This window comes from Megalobrama amblycephala, linkage group LG4, assembly GCF_018812025.1.
Source record: "Megalobrama amblycephala isolate DHTTF-2021 linkage group LG4, ASM1881202v1, whole genome shotgun sequence".
Classification (NCBI taxonomy): Eukaryota; Metazoa; Chordata; class Actinopteri; order Cypriniformes; family Xenocyprididae; genus Megalobrama; species Megalobrama amblycephala.
In genome coordinates this window covers 23,555,645-23,576,740 of record NC_063047.1, presented here as the reverse complement: position 1 = coordinate 23,576,740, position 21,096 = coordinate 23,555,645, and the positions used below count along the sequence as shown (strand labels likewise).

General features: G+C 35.8%; 1 protein-coding gene across 4 annotated transcripts in view; it reads left to right on the top strand.

The window, feature by feature from the left end:
- The window catches only part of ntmt1 (N-terminal Xaa-Pro-Lys N-methyltransferase 1), a 141,494-nt gene that overhangs the window by 116,384 nt on the left and 4,014 nt on the right, over window positions 1-21,096 (top strand). For 2 of the 4 annotated variants that reach the window (XM_048188417.1, XM_048188416.1), the window contains one exon: window positions 17,148-17,192. The exons of 1 other annotated variant lie outside the window; for it this stretch is intronic. Coding sequence is in view for 1 of the 3 variants with exons in the window: in XM_048188415.1 (XP_048044372.1) it covers window positions 20,678-20,724 (47 nt within the window). In the remaining 2 variants the exon portion in view is untranslated. Of the gene's footprint in view, window positions 1-17,147; window positions 17,193-20,496; window positions 20,725-21,096 lie in introns of those variants that run through there. One more of the 4 variants, XM_048188415.1, reaches the window with a different exon arrangement.

The following is a 21,096-nucleotide window of genomic DNA, read 5'->3' as shown; positions in this document are numbered from 1 at the left end:
GAGATATGACATTATATGCTGCTTTTAATATACACTGTCTGGCCAAAAAAGTCGCCGTTTGGATTTAAATAGGCAAATGCTTAAGAGTCTATGATTTGATCATTATTGCAGTGATTATTATGTTTCTAACGTGTTGTATGTTTGGCAACAGTTCTTCTAACCCTAACTGATGGAGTGTGTAGCTTTTTATTTCTTAAACAACCATGTAGGAAGACACATCATGGCCATATTCCAGGATGACAATGTCAAGATTCATCAGGCTCAAATTGAGTCCAGACCTTAAACTCATTAGAAATCTATGGGATGTGCTGGAGAAGACTTTACAGAGTGCTCACCTCTTGCATTGTTAATACAAGATCTTGACCAAAAATTGATGCACCTTTTGATGGAAATAAATGTTGTGATGTTATTGATAAAGTGTCTTCCTGGTTGTTTAAGAAGTGAAAAGCTACACACTCCATCAATTATGGTTAGAAGAACTTTTGTCAAACATATAATATGCTAGATTGCTAGAGATATAATAATCACTGCAATAATTATCAAATCATAGACTCTTAAGCATTTGCCTATTTAAATCCAATCAGAGACTTTTTATTTTTTATTATGGCCGGGCAGTGTATATATTTATTGAAAAAGATTCAGACCCTCCTTTTTATTGTTGTGCTGAAATGCTCTAGCACATTTTCAAGAGAACTTGATTTAAAGGATAGTCCACCAGATAATTAAATTATATCATCATATACCCCATGTTATTCCAAACCTGTATGACCAACATAAAAGAAAATATTTTGAAGAATGTTGGTAACGGTTCCTATTGACTTCCATTGTATGGTCAAAAATATTATTGAACCAAATCTGTTTGGTTGCCAACATTCTTTAAAATATCTTTACTTATGTTTCACAGAAGAAAGAAAGGCATACAGGTTTGTAATGACATGAGGATGAGTAAATGTTTTTCGTTTTTGGGTGAACTTTGCCTTTAACATTAAAAAAAAACCTGCAATGGTTTGCAGCACAGTACAAAATCACACATCAAGACCAGCAAATTGATTTCACTATTGATATATTTGCACTATGAATGGCTGCTATTCCTGTATTTTAGAAAACTCTGTCTTTTATTGAATTCTGGAGGTCATTTCTCTCATGGAAGAGAGTGTAGAGCTCTCGTTTCCTATAGATCACAACGCCATCTCATCTGTTGAGAAGGACGAATACCATTTCTCTCATAAAACAGAGAGGTAATTTCTCCAGTAGGTGCTCGTAAGCCATTTGTTTTATAGAGCTGCATGTATTATGGTTAATCTATCCTCTTGGTTAGCCATGAGATCAGCTCCTCTCTCTGGAACGTGGGTTATTGGACTACTAGAATTTAGGGGGCTAATGAACTTTACACCAAACACACACACATATACACACAAAGAGACTAAACCAGAGCCAGGTGATATGTGGTAGGTTCCAGGAAGGACTTTTTTCCATTTGGGAGAGCAAGTGGGGGATCCCAATAAAGTAAACATTCCTTTCACCTCACCATCTTGCTCTCGCGATGACCCTAATACACCCTCCCTGCCACATCCCACATCCATGCACGCTGTGAAGTCCCTTATCGTACCACACTCCCCCTGAAGCCAAGCTGTACAGCTACCCCCGCACTGCAGAGCCCTGACAGACGCATGAAAGGTGGGGGCTGGGAGGCATTTGGGCAGGGGGTGCAGAGGGGGTTCGAAGGGAGGAGGGGGGGGAGGTTGAGGGGTTCCATTTAAATTCCTGCTTTGTTCCCGTGTTCTCCACCAACCCCCTTTACTATTCCTGTTCCTTCGTTTTCTCCTCCTGGAGCTCTGTTTCCCAGCCTAGTGAGAGAAGAGAGTAAGAGCGCACGGAGCGCTAAGAGCGGGAGGGCTGTGGGTTAATTGAGCTGAGGTTACTACTTCCTGTTTGACTACAAAATATAACTTCTGCTTCAGTAGAGTTTCTATGTGGATTTAGACTCATTCAGTGTTAGCACTAAATCAAAACATTTTGTAAAACTAAACACTAATTGAAACTAAACTAAAATGCATTTTAATGATGTCAATACCCCTGAAACTAAAATAAAAAATAAAAAAAACTTACTGATCCCAAACCTTTGAATGTTACTGTATGTTCAAATAATATAACCCACCTTCATTAAACACGAAAATCAAATATAAAAACTAGGGCTGTCAAAATAACATGTTAATTTCGATTAATTAATCTGAGAAAAAATAACGTGTTAAAAAAAATAACGCAGATTAATCCATTCCGTATTGACCTTTGAACCTGGAGCTGTTCTAGCCACCATTCGACTGTAAAATGAAAGGAGGGAGACCACTGCTGCGCTGACGGACAGAACGAGCAGAGCTCCTAAACCACGCTTTCAGTAAACAAAAAGAAAATCCTATCCAATGGTGAAGTGTTTTCTGTGTTGACAAATCTTTTGCGATGTCCTAATAACAGTCGCGATTCGCACGCAACGCGTCAACGTCCGCTAATGTCCAATTCACGACCTAATGACTCATTTGAACAGATTCATTTTAATGAATCATGACAGCAACTGATCTGTCCACACGGTCTACAATGAATCATTTACTCGAACAACTCTGAAATGAGAACATAAGTGTGCTTACCCCATTTAGCAAGAGTGGTTAGTAAATTCGCCTTAATAATCCACAATATTTTCAGGTTATTTAAATGACAATGTGTAGTAAATTAGGCCTACCTATAAAATCAGTTAATTTAGACTGGAGTGAGGTGAAACCAGAACGAAGCAAGTTGTTGTTAGCTAGGTGCATTCAGTTGTATATGGTAGAAAATTATATTATTAGTTAATATAACTTCTAAATGCTACTTTTTAATACTTTTCAGGTTTAGCAAAAAAGCATCTTCTCTTACAAAGCTATAATTATTATTTATTTTTTTTTTTTTGCAAAGAGGGCAAGAAAGAATTACAGTAAGAGTGACGGGTACTTTATTGTCAGTATCGAGCTCGCAGATCACGTGGGTAGGGCACTTTTTACTGTTTGTGTGGATGACCATGTCTGTCACCACCGAAAACCATTTTTGACCCAGGAAAAAACCTGCATTGATTAATTTGAACTGAAATATTTAATACTTTCACAGCAAAAATTATGTATGCGATTAATTTAGATTAATTAATCACAGAGTATGTAATTAATTAGATTAACATTTTTAATCGATTGACAGCCCTAATAAAAACCTAAACAAAACTAAAACTAAAAGTCACATAGGATGAAATGAATTGAAAAATGATAATAACCCTGAAAACTGTTTAGGGGTCACAATTAAACAGGACCTCCTCTATCTGTTTCTGTTTCTTTATTTATATAGCACTGTATAAATACTAAGTTGACCAAAGTGCTTTTCAAAGTGAACACAGAAGACAATACATCAACATAATAATAATAATAATTAACATTAAAACTATTACAATCATAAGCCATAAACCATTTTTAAAATACCATAGAGAATAAATGAATTTTTAACTTAGACTTAAAAAATAGACAGAGTCGGTGCCGTTATAATAGCTAGTGGCAACTTATTCCACAGATTGGGACTGGCCACCGCAAACACACAATCACCTTTTAGATCTAGTTCTGGGCACTGTTAAGAGTGCAAGATCACTAGATCTAAGTGATCTAAAGGGAACATGACTCACAAAGAGGTCTACAAGATAAGATGGAGCGAGGTTATTGATGGACTTGAATACCATGATCAGAATTTTGAACTAAATTTTGTATTTTACAGGTAGCCAATTCAGCGTGACAAGAATGGGAGTAATATGTTCATGGTCAGAGTCTAGAGGCAACATTCTGCACTAGTTGCAGCCGAGCCAGAGTTGACTTATTAATACCCTGGTAGAGCGAGTTGTCTAGTCGGGAAGATATAAACGCATGAATGATTTTATGGGTATCTGAAAAATGCAAAAACGGCTTAACTTTTGCGATTTGATGTAGGTAAAAGAAGCTAGGCCAAATCACAGAATTAATTTGTTTATTCATTTTAATCAATTTGGATGCCCAAGTTTTTGACACAGGATCTCATATTTGGTTTTAACTGTCTGAAGGGGCCTCTCATAAAGTTAGAAAAAATAGTCAAAGACTGGAATCCATTTCTTAGACACAAGAAGATAATTATAAGTTAAGTCTATTAGAAGTTACATCTATTTCTTAGATGTAACATTTTCCTTTCATTTGTGTAACCTAAATCTGAACCCTGACAAACATGAACAGACAACTGTTTTCCCAGATAACTGTGGTTTTGGTAGCCAAATGGCAGCAGCTGGATAAATGAGCCAACAACATTGTTGCCAAGCAAAGAATTTTCCCCGTTCCCTGATGGAATCACTTAAGTGTACATGTTTAGATCATTTTTGTTGTCCAATTGTAATTGGAGCACAAATCATTGACACTTCAATTAATGACCCAATCAGAGGCCAAGTCCTTCTCGAGCTGCCTTCCTGGTGGTGTCTAGTCTACTGTATATGAGAAAGCAATGCAGTCTGGGACTGTGAGTCAGAAACTCTACTTAAGAATGCCAGTTCAATGTTCTCTCCACATGTTAATGCTCATGTGACTGAAAGAATGAAATTAAGTAATGTGGGGGACTCTCTCTGTCCTGCTAAAGGAAAGAAAATGAAAAAGAGAATCAGAAGGCAATAAAGCTCCAAAGCAACAGCACAGTGCCACAAAATGGTCTCTAAAGCTGTTTTATGTGATTTAGCTTTTTTATGTGACCCTCTTTTTATTATTATCCACAATGCAAGATTTTCATGAAAAAAACTAAACAAATAAACAAACAAGGAACACCCTCCCTATCCCCAACACACATTTGTTTGATTGAGTGAGTCAGTCTTTCCATTGATATACATAAAGACAATTATTTTATCCAGAGTCACAAAGATGGACCATAAACACTTTTTCAGTGTATGGAAATCAGGCATTTTGCTTGCATTAGACAGGTAAACAAACTTCTGTTCATGTATTTTCAAAGATAAGGCAGGTGGAAGAAGATCAAGAATACAGATTTGGGGGAAAACAGGGATTTCTCTACCAATAGTTTTAGATATTACATCAACTACTTCTTTCCAAAAGTACTATAAGTGCTCACATTGCCAAATATTTTTGGATAAAATGTATTACATTTTTTATCTTATTATCCAATTATATTTAATCAGTTTAAAACGGGTATTGATCAGTAATGTTTGGGCTTGAACACAATTTTTTCCTTTCATTTTCTGTAACATCCATTTGAAGATCATCAATCCAAGCCAATCTTTTATGATTTGTTGAGCCTTTTGGATGCATTAACAAATTCGCTATACATCATAGAGATTTTACAACAGCCATTTCCGTTGTTTTACAACTTCCATCATAGGGATTTGATTTAGACTCTTTGGGGGGGAAATCACACACAGTTTCTGCCAATCTCATGTTAATCTTGAGTACCTATAGAGTAGTAGTGTATCCTTCATATCTCCAAAAAGTCTTTAGTTTTATCATATTTATAATATGCGAAAACAGCTGAGCGCCTGGAAGCGTGCCATGTGAGCGGAGCTAAAGAGTCATGAGCATGTGCATCTTTTGCGTAGCGATCGCTACATTATTGAACAAACTGTCCCTTTAAACTCATATTCATGGCATGTTAGACACAAATCAGAATGTGTTGTATAACTTATGTCCAAATTAAAGATGAGTTGGCTCCTATTTAACATGTTTTTATCTAACATATTTTGCTATGTACCTCAATATGGTGATAATATGATTTCATAACTCAGAGGACAATGAAATTACATTCAGTGCAGCAGATAAATCCAGGCACTCATCAGGAGGAAGGTCGGGAGCTTGAATAGCACTCGTACAGACTCTATACAAGCTTTGTTTTGTAGATGATATCAGCCATAGATTTTTGTTTTTGCAAATGTTATAATGTAAGATTCAAGTTTGAAAATATCCAATGACATCATTGTAATATTTGCACATGTAGATTATATATGTATATTGGTCAGTATATCCAAGGAAGAATGATTACAATTCTTTTTGCAAATAGATGTAGGAAATGTTTCTTTCATAAACATTTTAAAAATCCACAAACGTTTGAAGAACACTGTTGTAATTGGTCTTCCTTTCTTGCATCTGTTTAATGATTCATAGCCACTTTGACACTGTAAAGATGTGTTTCAGTACATATTAATGCTTATATACTGCTGACAGAACACAAGGCACACACTGAGTGTCATGACAACAGTATCTCATTTACACAGAACCAAAACCTTTACTAAAACTTTAGGTTTAACGTGTTTATTATTTATTTATTTATTTATTTTTGCTGTTTTGCAATTTCAATAATTATATATTCCAGCTACACATAAATCTTGATCATATATTAGTGTCTGTCACAACGGAATCATGCGTTTCTGCATATAGTTGTTGTGTGTGTTAGTATGTGAATAGATATTTTGTTTTGTGTGGAAATGTGTCTATTTTCTAGGATTATGGCGTAATCATTATGACACGTTCTTAATTTCTTTTCCCCTCACTGCACCAATTACATCTGCATTTATCCCTCAGCTCAGTCTCTCTCCATTTCTCTCTCTCTCTCTTTCTCTTGCTGTGTCTTTCCTTTAAATTATAACTAGTGTGTGCAGCTGACTGCAGAATTGATGCAGCTGAGAGAAAGGAGGCGAAGATGAGAAATAAAAAGAGAGCAATGGAAAAGAAAGAGTCACTCGTGGATGAGAAAAGAACAACAAGGGAGAACGGTAGCAAGACAAGGTTGAGGGAAGGCAGTGGATGGGAAAGAAAACAGAATTCAAAAGAATGATAGGTAGGTAAAGAGATAGAAGAAGTTATGGTATAAGAAGAGAAAGAGAAGGTTAACCAATCAGCGAGCCACTGTTGAGAGAGAGAGAGAGAGAGAGAGAGAGAGAGAGAACTGATCAAAACCACGGAAGGCTGGTTCTAGGCAACAAAGGACTGAAAACGTAAAACACGGATATATGTATGTATGGAACGAAAAGGGGTGTCTGCTGAAAGAGAGAGCCGGGGAATGAACGAGGAAGAGGGGAACAAATGAAAAAGAGTAGAAATCAGCAGAAGAGGCTTTTGCGGTCCCAAAGCGGAGGGGGAGGAGGAGGGCAAGAGAGAGGCAGGTTGGGGATGGGAAAGCAAGATCAATAACTAATTTCAGTGCCGAGTCTCAGTCGGACTGTTTTCCAATAAGCCCTGGACATAACGAGTTAGCTTGAATAGCTGTGCTGCTGCTATTGCTGCTCTCTCTCTCTCTCTCTTCATCCATCCCCCTCTCGCTCTACCCGCCTCATGTCTCTCAGGGCCCTGGTGCTAGCGATGGCTGGATCGATCCTCTGCACGCACACAAACTCGCACATACTCAGACATACAGGCCTGAGCTCTGCAACAGGATGTCAAGACATGTCACTGCTACTGCTGTTTGAATGTGTGTGATTGTGCGTTAATTATAATTATTAATTATTTCATAATTATTTCCATCATTATGAATCGCCTCATATGCAAGTATATGGTGAACTGATGACCATGATAAAAAAAGATTTAATCTGTAAAAACAAAACTCAGCGATGAAGCAAATCTTTGCACATGCAGCTTGTGAATGACGTAGTACTGCAGACAAAGATAATTCATATTTATAACAAATCAAAAATCAGTTTCTTCAAACTTTATTCCCTTAAATAAATGAAAATGTGTACATTTTGACATTAACATGCAAACTTAGAATTAAAAACATTTGATTAAATCATTTCTGAAACAAAAAATGACAACATTAACAATAAAATGTAATTCCACATACAGTGTAGAGGCTCTTGTGCAATTTCATATTTATATAAATAATAAATAAATATATATAAGTATTGAAAGACAAAAAAGGACATTTTGGCAGGAAATCTTCAATGTATCTGCTCTTAAAGGGTTAGTTCACCCAAAAATGAAATTTCTGTCATTAAGTAATCACCCTCATGTTGTACCAAACCCGTAAGACCTTCGTTTGTCTTCGGAACACAAATTAAGATATTTTTGATGAAATCTGAGGGTTTCTGATCTACACATAGGCAGCAACGACACTGCACCTTTTGAGGTTCAGAAAGGTACTAAAGACATTGTTAAAATAGTCGCCGTGACTGCAGTGGTTCAACCTTAATGTTATGAAGCGACGAGAATACTTTTTTCAGACATAAACACTGACGCTCTGCAACGGAAATAGCTTAGCAGTATTTGTTGAATAAAGTTGTTATTTTTATTTTGTTTTTGCACACAAAAAGTATTCTTGTCGCTTCATAATATTAAGGTTGAACCACTAGTCACATTGGCGGTTTTAACGATGTCTTTTGTATCTTTCTGGACCTCAAAAGGTGCAATATCATTGCTGTATTACAATATCATTGCTGTGATATGTGTGGATCAGATACCCTCGGATTTCATCAAAAAATATCTTCATTTGTGTTCCAAAGACAAACGAAGATCTTGGGATGACATAAGGGTGAGTACCTAATGACAGAAATTTCATTTTTGGGTGAATTAACCCTTTAAGTTATGCCTGCCCCTCTCACTGAAAAATACAGTGCAGAAGAAATGATGTTTTAGCTGAGATGTGAGCTTGCAGTCTGAACCGGCACATCGTAGAGCACAAGCTCCAGTGAAATACTTCTGTGCCCCAGTTAAATATTATTGATAAATGCTTGTTATTTGGCAATTAATTTTACTGAATGCCCACCTGAGAAAATTTTTTTCTGATAATTTTTCCGCAGTCATGTCACGTGTGTGCTTTCTCACGAGCTGTTTAGAATCAGAACTAGAATCACTCTTTTGAACAAATCGGTCAAAAGTGTTTGCAAAATGTTTGTTTGTGATTTAGTTCAGAAAGTTCACTCTCACACTGAAGCGTCTGCAGTGGTTTCTCACATCCGTAACAGGATTTCTTTATTCAACAGAAAACAAAAAGAGCACTGGATGAGGTGAATATTAACCTACAATCCAATGCTGAGAAAACAAAACTAACAATTATCTTCTGTCGCTTGTTAGTGATGAAGCAGCTCTTTATTGTTCGTCTAACAGTCCTTGAAATGGGCCGGTACACTGGTACTGGTACTGCTCTGTTTCTACCTTTAACGTACCAGCAGTTTTCCTTGCATACCTGTGTTCTGACGATTTTGGCTTCCCAACTAAAAATGCTACCAATCAGATTATGCTTCCAGTGTGATATTAAAGGTGCCCAAGAATGCTTTTTCACAAGATGTAATATAAGTCTAAGGTGTCCCCTGAATGTGTCTGTGAAGTTTCAGCTCAAAATACCCCATAGATTTTTTTAAATTAATTTTTTTAACTGCCTATTTTGGGGCATCATTAACTATGCACTGATTTTTTCAGCGCGCCGCCCCTTTAATTCACGTGCTCCCTGCTACATGAGCTCTCGATTATATTACAGCACATTTACAAAGTTCACACAGCTAATATAACCCTCAAATGGATCTTTACAAGATGTTCGTCATGCATGCTGTATGCATGTTTCGAATTATGTGAGTAAAGTATTTATTTTGATGTTTATATTTGATTCTCTATGAGTTTGATAGTGCTCCGTGGCTAATGGCTAATGCTACACTGTTGGAGATATTTATAAAGAATGAAGTTGTGTTTATGAATTATACAGACTGCAAGTGTTTAAAAATGAAAATAGCGACGACTCTGTGAATTCAGTAAGAAACGATGGTAACTTTAACCACATTTAACAGTACATTAGCAACATGCTAATGAAACATTTAGAAAGACAATTTACAAATATCACTAAAAATATCATGCTATCATGGATCATGTCAGTTATTAATGCTCCATCTGCCATTTTCGCTGTTGTTCTTGCTTACCTAGTCTGTTGATTCACCTGTGCAGATCCAGACGTTACTGGCTGCCCTTGTCTAATGCCTTTCATAATGTTGGGAACATGGGCTGGCATATGCAAATATTGGGGCGTACACCCCGACTGTTACGTAACAGTTAGTGTTATGTTGAGAGCCGCGTGTTTTCCGGAAGTCTTTTAAACAAATGAGATTTACATAAGAAAGAGAAAGCAATGGAGTTTGAAACTCAATGTATGTCTTTTACATGTACTGAACTCTTGTTATTCAACTATGCCGAGGTAAATTCAAATTTTGAATCTAGGGCACCTTTAAAGTAGTTTGAGGCTTTATTAACATCTACACCTACCCCATCCCTAAACATACCCTTACAACAATACAAATACAAATTTGATAGGTAGAATTATTTGTTAGAACACTGGCACTTCCGACATGTTGCATGTACGGAAGCCCACTGTGCCCTCCCTTTTCAGGAACGCATTTTAAAGTGAGCATCGGGAGCACCGGCACTTTTACTTGTCCACTTCAAGCATTGGCATCCAGAGCAGACTGTTTGCAAATAAGAGTATAGGTGCTTTTTGCAATCCAAAATAAAACAAAATGTTGAGTTTCCATGAGCACAACAGTTACCATTGCCATCAGTTTCTTCAAATGTGTTCCTTAAATAAATACAAAAGTATTGTTTATTGATATTTACATGTGAACTTGCAATTAAAGACAATTTCATTAAATAATTTCTAAACCAATATATGACAACATAAACAATGAAATGTAATTCCATATATGACAGTGTTAGAAGCTCTTGTCCAAATGTGATCTGCAATGTTTGATTCACTTTTGATGGCTGACAGAAAATGGAGGTTTACAGTGACAGCAAAACACTTCACTTGCACCATTGAAAGCGCATTTTCGTTTGGGCATTTCTCCAGCTTAGCTAGCGAGCTAAATTGAGAAGCTGCTTGTGTGGAGAGGACGGCAGCAGCAAGCGTGTAAAGTTATTGTTATGGCAGCATACATTGCAAAGTGATTTGCTAAAAGACATTCTAGAATGATAATATCAGCAAATCAACTTGCAATGGCGAAAAAACAGCCATGGAGACCCACAAACTATACCTGAAATGGTAGCTAGAAGGACACTGAAGATCATTTTAAGCAATTGTGTCTAGCAGTTGAAACCAGGTCACATTAACATTTTTAAAGAATAGTCAGGACACATCTTTTCCCATAGGTGTCACAAAGCCTACTTGTAGAGAAATTGATCATGATTTTAATCAAATAATTAGCACTATAAACACAGATATCTTTACTAGCAGAGTGGGGAAAAAAATTCATTAACTGAAATAAGAATAAAGGGTCATTCAGACACTGGCTCACAATATAGTTCTTTAGCTTGTGTCACTAAAATGATGGGACATAATACAGTTTTTTGAAGAAATGCAGAATGATAGAGATGAAATGGCAGGTAATGTGGTTAAAAATAACTGTCCTTGGATGAAGGGTACTTTATAGGGTTAGTTCACCCAAAAATGAAAATTCTGTCATTAATTACTCACCCTCATGTCGTTTTAAGGTGTCCCCTGAATGTGTCTGTCAAGTTTCAGCTCAAAATACCCCATAGATGCCTATTTTGGGGCATAATTAGAAATGCGCCGATTCATGTTGCAGCCCCTTTAAATGCTCTCGCTATCCGCCCACGGAGCTCGCGCATGCCTTAAACAGTGCATAAACAAAGTTTACACTGCTAATATTACCCTCAAAATGGATCTTTACAACGTGTTCGTCATGCATACTGCATGCATGCATCGGATTATGTGAGTATTGTATTTATTTGGATGTTTCCTTTAGATTCTGAATGAATTTGAGGCTGTTATCCGTGGCTAACGGCTAATGCTACACTGTTGGAGAGATTTATAAAGAATGAAGTTGTGTTTATGAATTATACAGACTGCAGGTGTTTAATAATGAAAATATCAACGGCTCTTGTCTCTGTGAATACAGTAAGAAACAATGGTAACTTTAACCACATTTAACAGTACATTAGCAACATGCTAACGAAACATTTAGATAGACAATTTACAAATATCACTAAAAATATCATGCTATCATGGATCATGTCAGTTATTATTGCTCCATCTGCCATTTTTTGCTATTGTTCTTGCTTGCTTAGCTAGTCTGATGATTCAGCTGTGCACAGATCCAGACGTTAATACTGGCTGCCCTTGTGTAATGCTTTGAACATGAGCTGGCATATGCAAATATTTGGGGCATACACCAAAATGTTTGTTATGTTTAGATTCGCCTGTTCTTCGGAGGTCTTTTAAACAAATGAGATTTATATAAGAAGGAGGAAACAATGGAGTTTGAGACTCACTGTATGTCATTCCCATGTACTGAACTCTTGTTATTCAACTATGCCAATATAAGTTCAATTTTTAATTCTAGAGCACCTTTAACACTTTCAGATGCCCAGAAAACTACTAAAGACATATTTAAAACAGTTCATGTGGGTTTCATGGGTTCATGGGTTCATGATCTACATATAGGCAGCAACGACATTGCACCTTTTGAGGTTCAGAAAGGTACTAAAGACATTGTTAAAATAGTCGCCGTGGCTGCAGTGGTTCAACCTTAAATTATAAAGCAAAAAGAATACTTTTTGTGCACCAAAAAAACAAAATAACGACTTTTCAACAATAATTATATTATAATAATTATTATAATAATTTGATTTTCATCAAAACACTGCTTTGAATCTTTTGTTTTGAATCAGCAGTATTATTGTTAAAGATATTGATATTGTAGATATTGTTGAAAGGGGGGGTTTGGCACACAAAAAGTATTCTCGTCACTTTATAATATTAGGGTTGAACCACTGTAGTCACATGTACTGTTTTAAATATGTCTTTAATAGCTTTCTGGGCATCTGAAATTGTAAATTAACTTGCTGGCAATGGAGGCCTCACTGAGCCATCAGATTTCATCAAAAATATCTTAATTTGTGTTCCGAAGATGAACGAAGGACTTACGGGTGTAGAATGACATGAGGGTGAGTAATTAATGACATTATTTTCATTTTTGGGTGAACTAACCCTTTATGCTGCTTCATAAGTAAACAAGTTTACTTAATGTGTGGATATACAGTATACACAAGTTTGCTAAATGTGTGGATATATATACTACCATTCAAAAGTTTGGTGTTTTCTTATGTTTCTTAAACACCAAATCGGCGGAGGATCATGTGACACTGAAGACTGGAGTAATGGTTGCTGAAAAATCAGTTTTGCCATCACAGGAATAAATTACAATTATTGTAGTTTTTACTGTATTTTATCAAATAAATGCAGCCTCAGTGAGCAAAAGAACCTTAAAATAGTCTTGCCAACCACAAACATAAAATTATGTTGTTGTTTTAAATTTAGGTCTTTCTAAATACAGTTTGGCCATACTACCACTAGATGGTGCTACTCTACACTATGCTTACAGTGGTCATTGAAACTGATTCACTACAATGCAAAGAGAAAATATACATGGTTATGAAAAGAAAAAAAAAAAAACGTTCTGCTGTACTGTCACAAGAGTTGGTCGTTTACTTGATATGTACACATAAGTGAGAAGCCTAATTCAAAAATTCATGTTAAAGAAATATTTATACATGTTAAGAATATTTTTGGTGATTTAAAGCTCAAATGTTTATTATGTATACCTAGCTTCTTTAGAACTGGTTTAATAACAATAGTATGGTCACACTGGAAAACAGGAGTCCACCCCCCCTTTTTTAATTTACCACTCTCTTTTCTACTCTTTTAGTCTCTCTCTCCCGCTCTCCCCTTCTCTTAGTACTGCTTGCATGGTTACAGCTGCACTGGTGATAGGGAGCTTACTTGTGTGAAATATTAATAAGAAAATGGCTTATGCATTTTTAACTATGTGCCAGGCAGACGTCTCGCAGTGGAATAGGAGTATAAATTCTCCTCCAGACCAGATGTGGAGCTCCTGTTCAACTAACTAGTTTGGTAACTCATGGATGAATTGTCTTATACAGTACTTCTTTCATGATATCTTTTGTCTTAAATTCAGAACATTATATTCATCTTTCACTTGTGAGTTCAATGCTAACATTATTATTATTATAAATCTTAAATGTCCCCTAACTGAAACGTTTGTCAGATTTAGCTCACTTGTAGAGGGCTTGTCCCCCAAAACACATCTAAGTAAAGCCACACTTTTATCCTCTCTGTAACCTTTTAGTATTCTTTCTCTCCCTGTTTCTAGGTCAGGGATTAGGCAGAGAAGCAGTAGTGAGCGTGTGTTCTGCACCGCTGTCCACTTCAATCTACCCAGCCACGGCTGATCTCAGAAAATATAGATACAGAGAGAGAGAGAGAGAGAGAGAGAGAGAGAGAGTTGTTGGTGGTGATGGGGGTGTCAGAGGCTCACATGGGGGAAAACAGAGACATAGAGGAAAAATCAGAGGAGAAAAGGCAGAAAGAGAAAAGGAAGTTAGCATGGCAAGCATAGCATGGACTTAAAGGCGTGTAGCTGGGTTGTGTAACATTCTATCCTGTTTTGTTCCATAAACACACACGCAACATTCCAACACACACACTCGCACAGCCTCTGTTCTCAATATGCAAGGCACTGCTGCACTGTGAAACCAGAAACCACATCAGACCTCAGACCTTCAAAGACAGAACTAATCCCGCTCTCACCCAAACCTGATTGTAATTCAGTCATTAAGCATTCAGCTCGACACACTGCAGAGCTCTGGCTTCGATTAAGAGCCTGGTGTTGACTGCTTGAAGTTTGCTGCTGATATATTGCTGTATTTTACTATAAGGACTATAATGATGGACCTATATACTATATACTGTAATAGTATAAATAATACTAAAATAACGATACTCATATTTTAAACATCTTATTTACAAACATTATTATATTGATAATAATATATTCATAATTTGGGTTTGATTCCAAGGGAATGCATGAACTGAATATGCATATATTTATCTTTATTTAACTATAGAAGAAAGATCTATCTATCTGTCTGTCTGAGTTCATGCATTCCCTCAGAATCAAACCCATATTATTAATAATTTATACTTTTAATATTATTGTTTTTTATATTAAATTATATAATGATATAAAAACTTATAAATAATGATTAATTATAATATAATATTAGTGTTAAGTACTGTTTATATACTATTGTAGTGTTAAGATTTTGATTTAGCTTTTATTATTTTAAACTAGTAATAATATATATATAGCTTTATTTTATTTTAGTTTTAATAATTTTAGTACTTCAACTTGAGCTTATTTATTTCAGTTAGTTATGTTTGTTTTTCATCTATTTATATTTTGTTTTCAGCTTTATTTCAATCAGCATAAACATTTTAATCCTTTTATTTTTTTGTTAACTATAACAGCTCTATCATAATGTAAATATAATGTAATATACTATATAAACATTAAATGAGACATGAATTTATCAATTTTGTGGATGAGCAGTCATTATTCAGAAATATTTGATATAATATAGAAATATATGCCGTGATTGACCAATCAGAATCAAGTATTGCAGATAGCTGTGTAAACAATACCAGTAAGCTTTACTGCTTCTAAAACAAACATAATACTGAAATCGTACAGGGACATTCAGTACAAACACATGTAAAGGTACAAACACACATTCACATCTATACATACACAGACTAGCATAACTTTACACTCCTCAGGGGTATGTCTGAAAACAAGCTTGTCTTATTGTTTTCTTCTTTTTTAGGAGAGACCTCATTCCAGCCCCTCTTTTCATCTGTGTATTTTACCTTTTTTTTCTACAACAATACAGGTGCTCCCATCCAAACTACCATGATGTAATACAACTGTAATCCCAAACATCAAAGAACCACACAGCTGTCATGTGTCACATACATACACACAGACACATACACCCTTCAAAGACTTGTGTAATGTTTGTTTGGCTAAAATTTGCTTCTTACTTATTTTTTAGGTATAACGTCATTCATTTTTAAACACTGTTAGTGATTTTTAACATTTGTTAGTTGTTTGTTTTTGCCTTTTGGCTCTGACACAAACATTCAGGCCATATGGTTCCTCCTGAATAAGGCATAAAACCTTCTTGTGACCTTTCTGTGTGTAGAAACACAAACATTTGCCCACAAATAAGCACTATCATATGAATGTGTAGCAAATAACAGACAGAAATGCAACAGTCTGTATGCAAATTTATCTGTAATTAAGTACATAAACAGACAAATTCAACAAACACTGAAACATATCCACTCACAAGCTTGTATCATTGTTAACATGTCAGTGCTATCATACGCACTATGCACACACACATATACACATTCTAGAATTATTATAGCAAAATTGGTATTGTATTTTAGCATGCATTGTTTAATTATATAAAAATAGCAATCTGCTGAATATAATGGCTTTAAGCTATACAGCTGTGCATTAACGTTATATAGATTGCTATTTTAACTCTCAGGTTTAGCATGAAGAATCCTCACTGTTGTCTAACATATCTGCCAGAAACTTATCAATAGAATTCTCAGTCATAATTCCAGTATCTTTAACACATTCCCAAGGGTACCTACAGAATATGATAACATTTTTTGTACAATTTTATGGTATTGTCTTCAATAAATCATTTACTTCAGGGTAGTAGGGGAAATAGGACAACATACTGTATATCCCAAATTCAGCCACTGTGATTTGAGCTCTGACCACTATGGGGCATTGTGTTTATTGTTAGTGTTTGCCTGAGAGAACTACAGATTGACTGACTGACTGAGTGAATGAAGGAATTATTTTAACCTCAAGCTGTCCAACTGAGCTTGCATACAGTACAACAGTGCCATCACGTGGCTACATGAATTAATGCACTTGTTTTTGAACACTTATTCAGGGGATTGTTTTTATTACAGTTAATCAAAGAAATCTATACATTCAAATACTTATTATTGTAATAACTTGAGAACATTCTATTATTTTCTGTCATTTTTGTATTCATTAATGACCTAAGCAGACTTTAAGGAAACTTCTGCAGGAGACATTGTTTGGATGTATCATGTCATTTTACAATGTTCAAACAGTAGCAGTGAGTTTAACACTCACTTTGAGTGCAATTAATTACATACTGTGTTTGGTTGCAGTGTATGTGCAAACATGTTCATAAGTGATATTGTCCATTTCTTTCTTCCAGGGATGCCATATGTCGTTTTTTGCATTAACTTGCTGAAGCATGAGGGTGAGTTCACTTCACTCTATGTGTAATTAAGTACAGTAGATTTATAGATTGATGCATCAGGTGTCCTTGTGCCTGAGTCAGGGTGATTGAAGGTCTACATGTGAAAAGAATGAGTTAAGAACTACTTTGTGACCTCCACCCTATGCAAGACACCTATCCACACCTTTCAACCACCATCCTCAGCTTCAGCTGGAAATCATTCCACACTTTCATTTCTAAAAACCACTTGCATTGAAATTTTAATCAACTTGTTGTGTAACTGATAGCCATAGCCAGTGTGTAGCAGTGTAATTTAGTTACAAGACAGCATCAAATAGCTGCTATTCCAGCTGACTGACCTGATATCAGAGAAAATTATGAGATGTGCATATAATAATCTGTATGTTATATTGATATACATTATCTGTTAAACTCTGTGAAGATAGTTCATCCCGAAATGAAAATGCTGTCAACATTTACATATCCTCATGTAGTTCAAACCTGCATAACTTTATAATTCTAAAAAGAATTATTATTATTATTATTTTGTCTAGCTCTGTATCTAGCTATCTAAAATCTGTTAAAAAATCATATTCATTAATTCAAATGAGCTGAAGAAGAAAAATATTAGATGCAAAATGTTTAGGTTTTGCCCCGGCAAACAACTAAAATAAGTTATTTTATTACAAATTAAAATAACAGTAAATAAAAATAGAGAAATAATAGAAATTAATTCATTGCAAAAATAAATGCAGAAATTAATAGAAATAATAAACAACATTACTAAAACTTAAAACTAAAATTTAAATGAAAACTGAAAATAGTAAAATAAAGATTGATTTAAATATCAACAAATACTATATATTAACAGTTTTTCATCTTTTCATCTGATCAAGTTGATTTTGAAATACAATTATTAATAACTGCCTTCAAAATGTGACCTTTGATAAGAAATTATGAGTCTAGAATGAGTCAAAACTAGGTGACAAACATTTAGCCGTGGAAAAGAGGTTAATCTAAAAGAGTGAAGAGAAACGTGAAGAGGGCACACACACACACTCAGAGAGAGAGAGAGAGAGAGAGAGAGAGAGAGAGAGAGAGAGAGAGAGAGAGAGAGGACCCACAGGCGGAGACAGGTAAGGAGAAGAGCTGGCCAGCTCTGCTGACTCAGGACATTTCAAAAGTGTTGATTTCCGCTCCATTTCTCCAGCCTCTTTGTAATTCTAATGAGAATGTAAAAGGTGTCAGGAGCCAGAGAGGGAGTAGACAGAAGAAGAGAGGGTGAAAGAGAGCAGATCAGATTAAATATCGACTGACTTCAGGCTGTCCGATGCAGACAGGCAGTGTACTGAGTCATCATATGTATACCCTGCCAGCTCGGCTGAGAACGAGAGACAGAAAGAGGATGAGCAGACAGAGCCGGGAGGGAGAAGAGAGGAGTTGCCCAGGGGAGTGTGAGGGGAGCAGTGAAACATTGGGCTTGTGGGGGAGGAGAGACGAGCTTAAGTAGTCGAGACAGAAAGCATGCTGTCATGTAATAAGGGGAGTGAAAATAAGAGACGGGATGAGAAGAAAGAAATGGCAACAGTGGAAAACAAGAGGCTGGATGGAATACAAAATAAATACAAGCTTGTTAGGATGAACTAGGATTTTTACTACCGTTCAGATAAACATTTATTAAAAAGACTGGGGATCTCTGGGAAATGAGAGTGAAAGGATGTTTATAAGAGAAAAAAAGTATAAATAGACAATATGAAGATGAAAATGTGATGAATTGTAAAACTAAAATTCCTAAAGACCAACCCTACTAGGAAAAGTAACAACTAACTCCTATTGCTCTGGTGTCAAAGAAGGGATGCAAACATGCTTAAAGGTGCCCTAGAATCAAAAATTGAATTTACCTTGGCATAGTTGAATAACAAGAGTTCAGTACATGGAAATGGCACACAGTGAGTTTCAAACTCCATTGCTTCCTCCTCCTTATATAAATCTCATTTGTTTAAAGACCTCCGAAGAACAGGCGAATCTCAACATAACACCGACTGTTACAAAACAGTCGGGATCATTAATATGTATGACCCCAATATTTGCATATGCCAGCCCATGTTCAAGGCATTACACAAGGGCAGCCAATATTAACGTCTGGATCTGTGCACAGCTGAATCATCAGACTAGGTAAGCAAGCAAGAACAATAGCAAAAAATGGCAGATGGAGCAATAATAACTGACATGATCCATGATATCATGATATTTTTAGTGATATTTGTAAATTGTCTTTCTAAATGTTTCGTTAGCATGTTGCTAATGTACTGTTAAATGTGGTTAAAGTTACCACCGTTTATTACTGTATTCACGGAGGCAAGAGCCGTCGCTATTTTCATTTTTAAACACTTGCAGTCTGTATAATTCATAAACACATCTTCATTCTTTATAAATCTCTCCAACAGTGTAGCATTAGCCGTTAGCCACGGAGCACTATCAAACTCATTCAGAATCAAATGTAAACAATCAAATAAATACTATACTTAACCGATTAGACATGTTGCATGACGAACATCTTGTAAAGATCCATTTGAGGGTTATATTAGCTGTGTGAACTTTGTTTATGCACTGTTTTATAGTCGAGAGCTCGGGGGGGGCAGGGAGCGCGAGATTTAAAGGGGCTGCAGCCTGAATCGGCGCATAGTTAATGATGCCTCAAAATAGGCAGTTAAAAAAATGAATTAAAAAAATCTATGGGGTATTTTGAGCTAAAACTTCACAGACACATTCAGGGGACACCTTAGAATTATATTACATCTTGTGAAAGAACGTTCTAGGGCACCTTTAAAATATAAGAAAGTCTGACAAAAAAGTACTATAATGCTACTTAAAGCACTTTTTTTCTTAAAATGACAATGCTTCTTTAGGTATCTGTAAATGAAAATAATCTTTTATTCTCATTAACCCTTTCATTATTATATATTCAGAATGTCTTACATTTATTGTGGGAATGCATTTATGCCTCATATGTCAGAGGGCCTCAGCAAACTTATTCAAATGAATATATAATAATATATTCATTTGAATAAGTTTACTCAGCAACTGTCAATATTAATATTACTGTCAATACAATTAAAATTATAAAAAAAGATTTAGAACAAGCAGCTGTATCATAACTATAGCAGAAATGCTGGAGGAAATATCTTACCTTATACAGGGGAATGGCCTTTGAGTCAAAACAGGTGAGAACTACTGCACGATGCAGCCTTAACTTTGTGTAAAAACACCATTACATTTTCGAATAAAAATAAAACACATACTTGAAGAAATGACAGTTTCTTAGCCACGTACGCAAGTTTAAATGCGGCCACAAGATGGAGACAAATGAAAAACAATTCGCTGAGGGGAAACACGACAGACAAATAAGGAAATGACGTGTGGTGTTCGGCATTTCTGCTTTGAGAAGCCAGAGGAGCTAGGAAAGCTTTCATGGGGCAGTTCTGCAACAATTTTTCAGTAGTGAGATGACCGATTGTAAGAAACGACTGTCAGCGAGGGCACGAAAGCAAAGGTACGTCAGTGTTCACTGTCTGAATTACTGTTAAGACAGAAACAGGCCAGAGAGACGTGTGGTTTAGGGCAGGTCGTGTGTCAACACGTGTAACTTTTTGTCACCCCTAAATATAGCAAAAGGATAAGACACGTTTAACGACAGCACATTAGCAAGACCACATGTATGATCTTATTTGTCCAAGTAAACCCAGTTAGTAATGAGACTGTAACAGTAACACAGACTGCTCTTTCTTCAATTACCATTTATTACTTACTAAATATGCCTATTTTTAGTCTATGCAGTAGACTAAAAATGTTTAGTGGGTGTGGGTATTTGAATGTTCTTTATGTCCTCTGTATTTATTTATTCATGCTTCTATTTTTGTTTGGA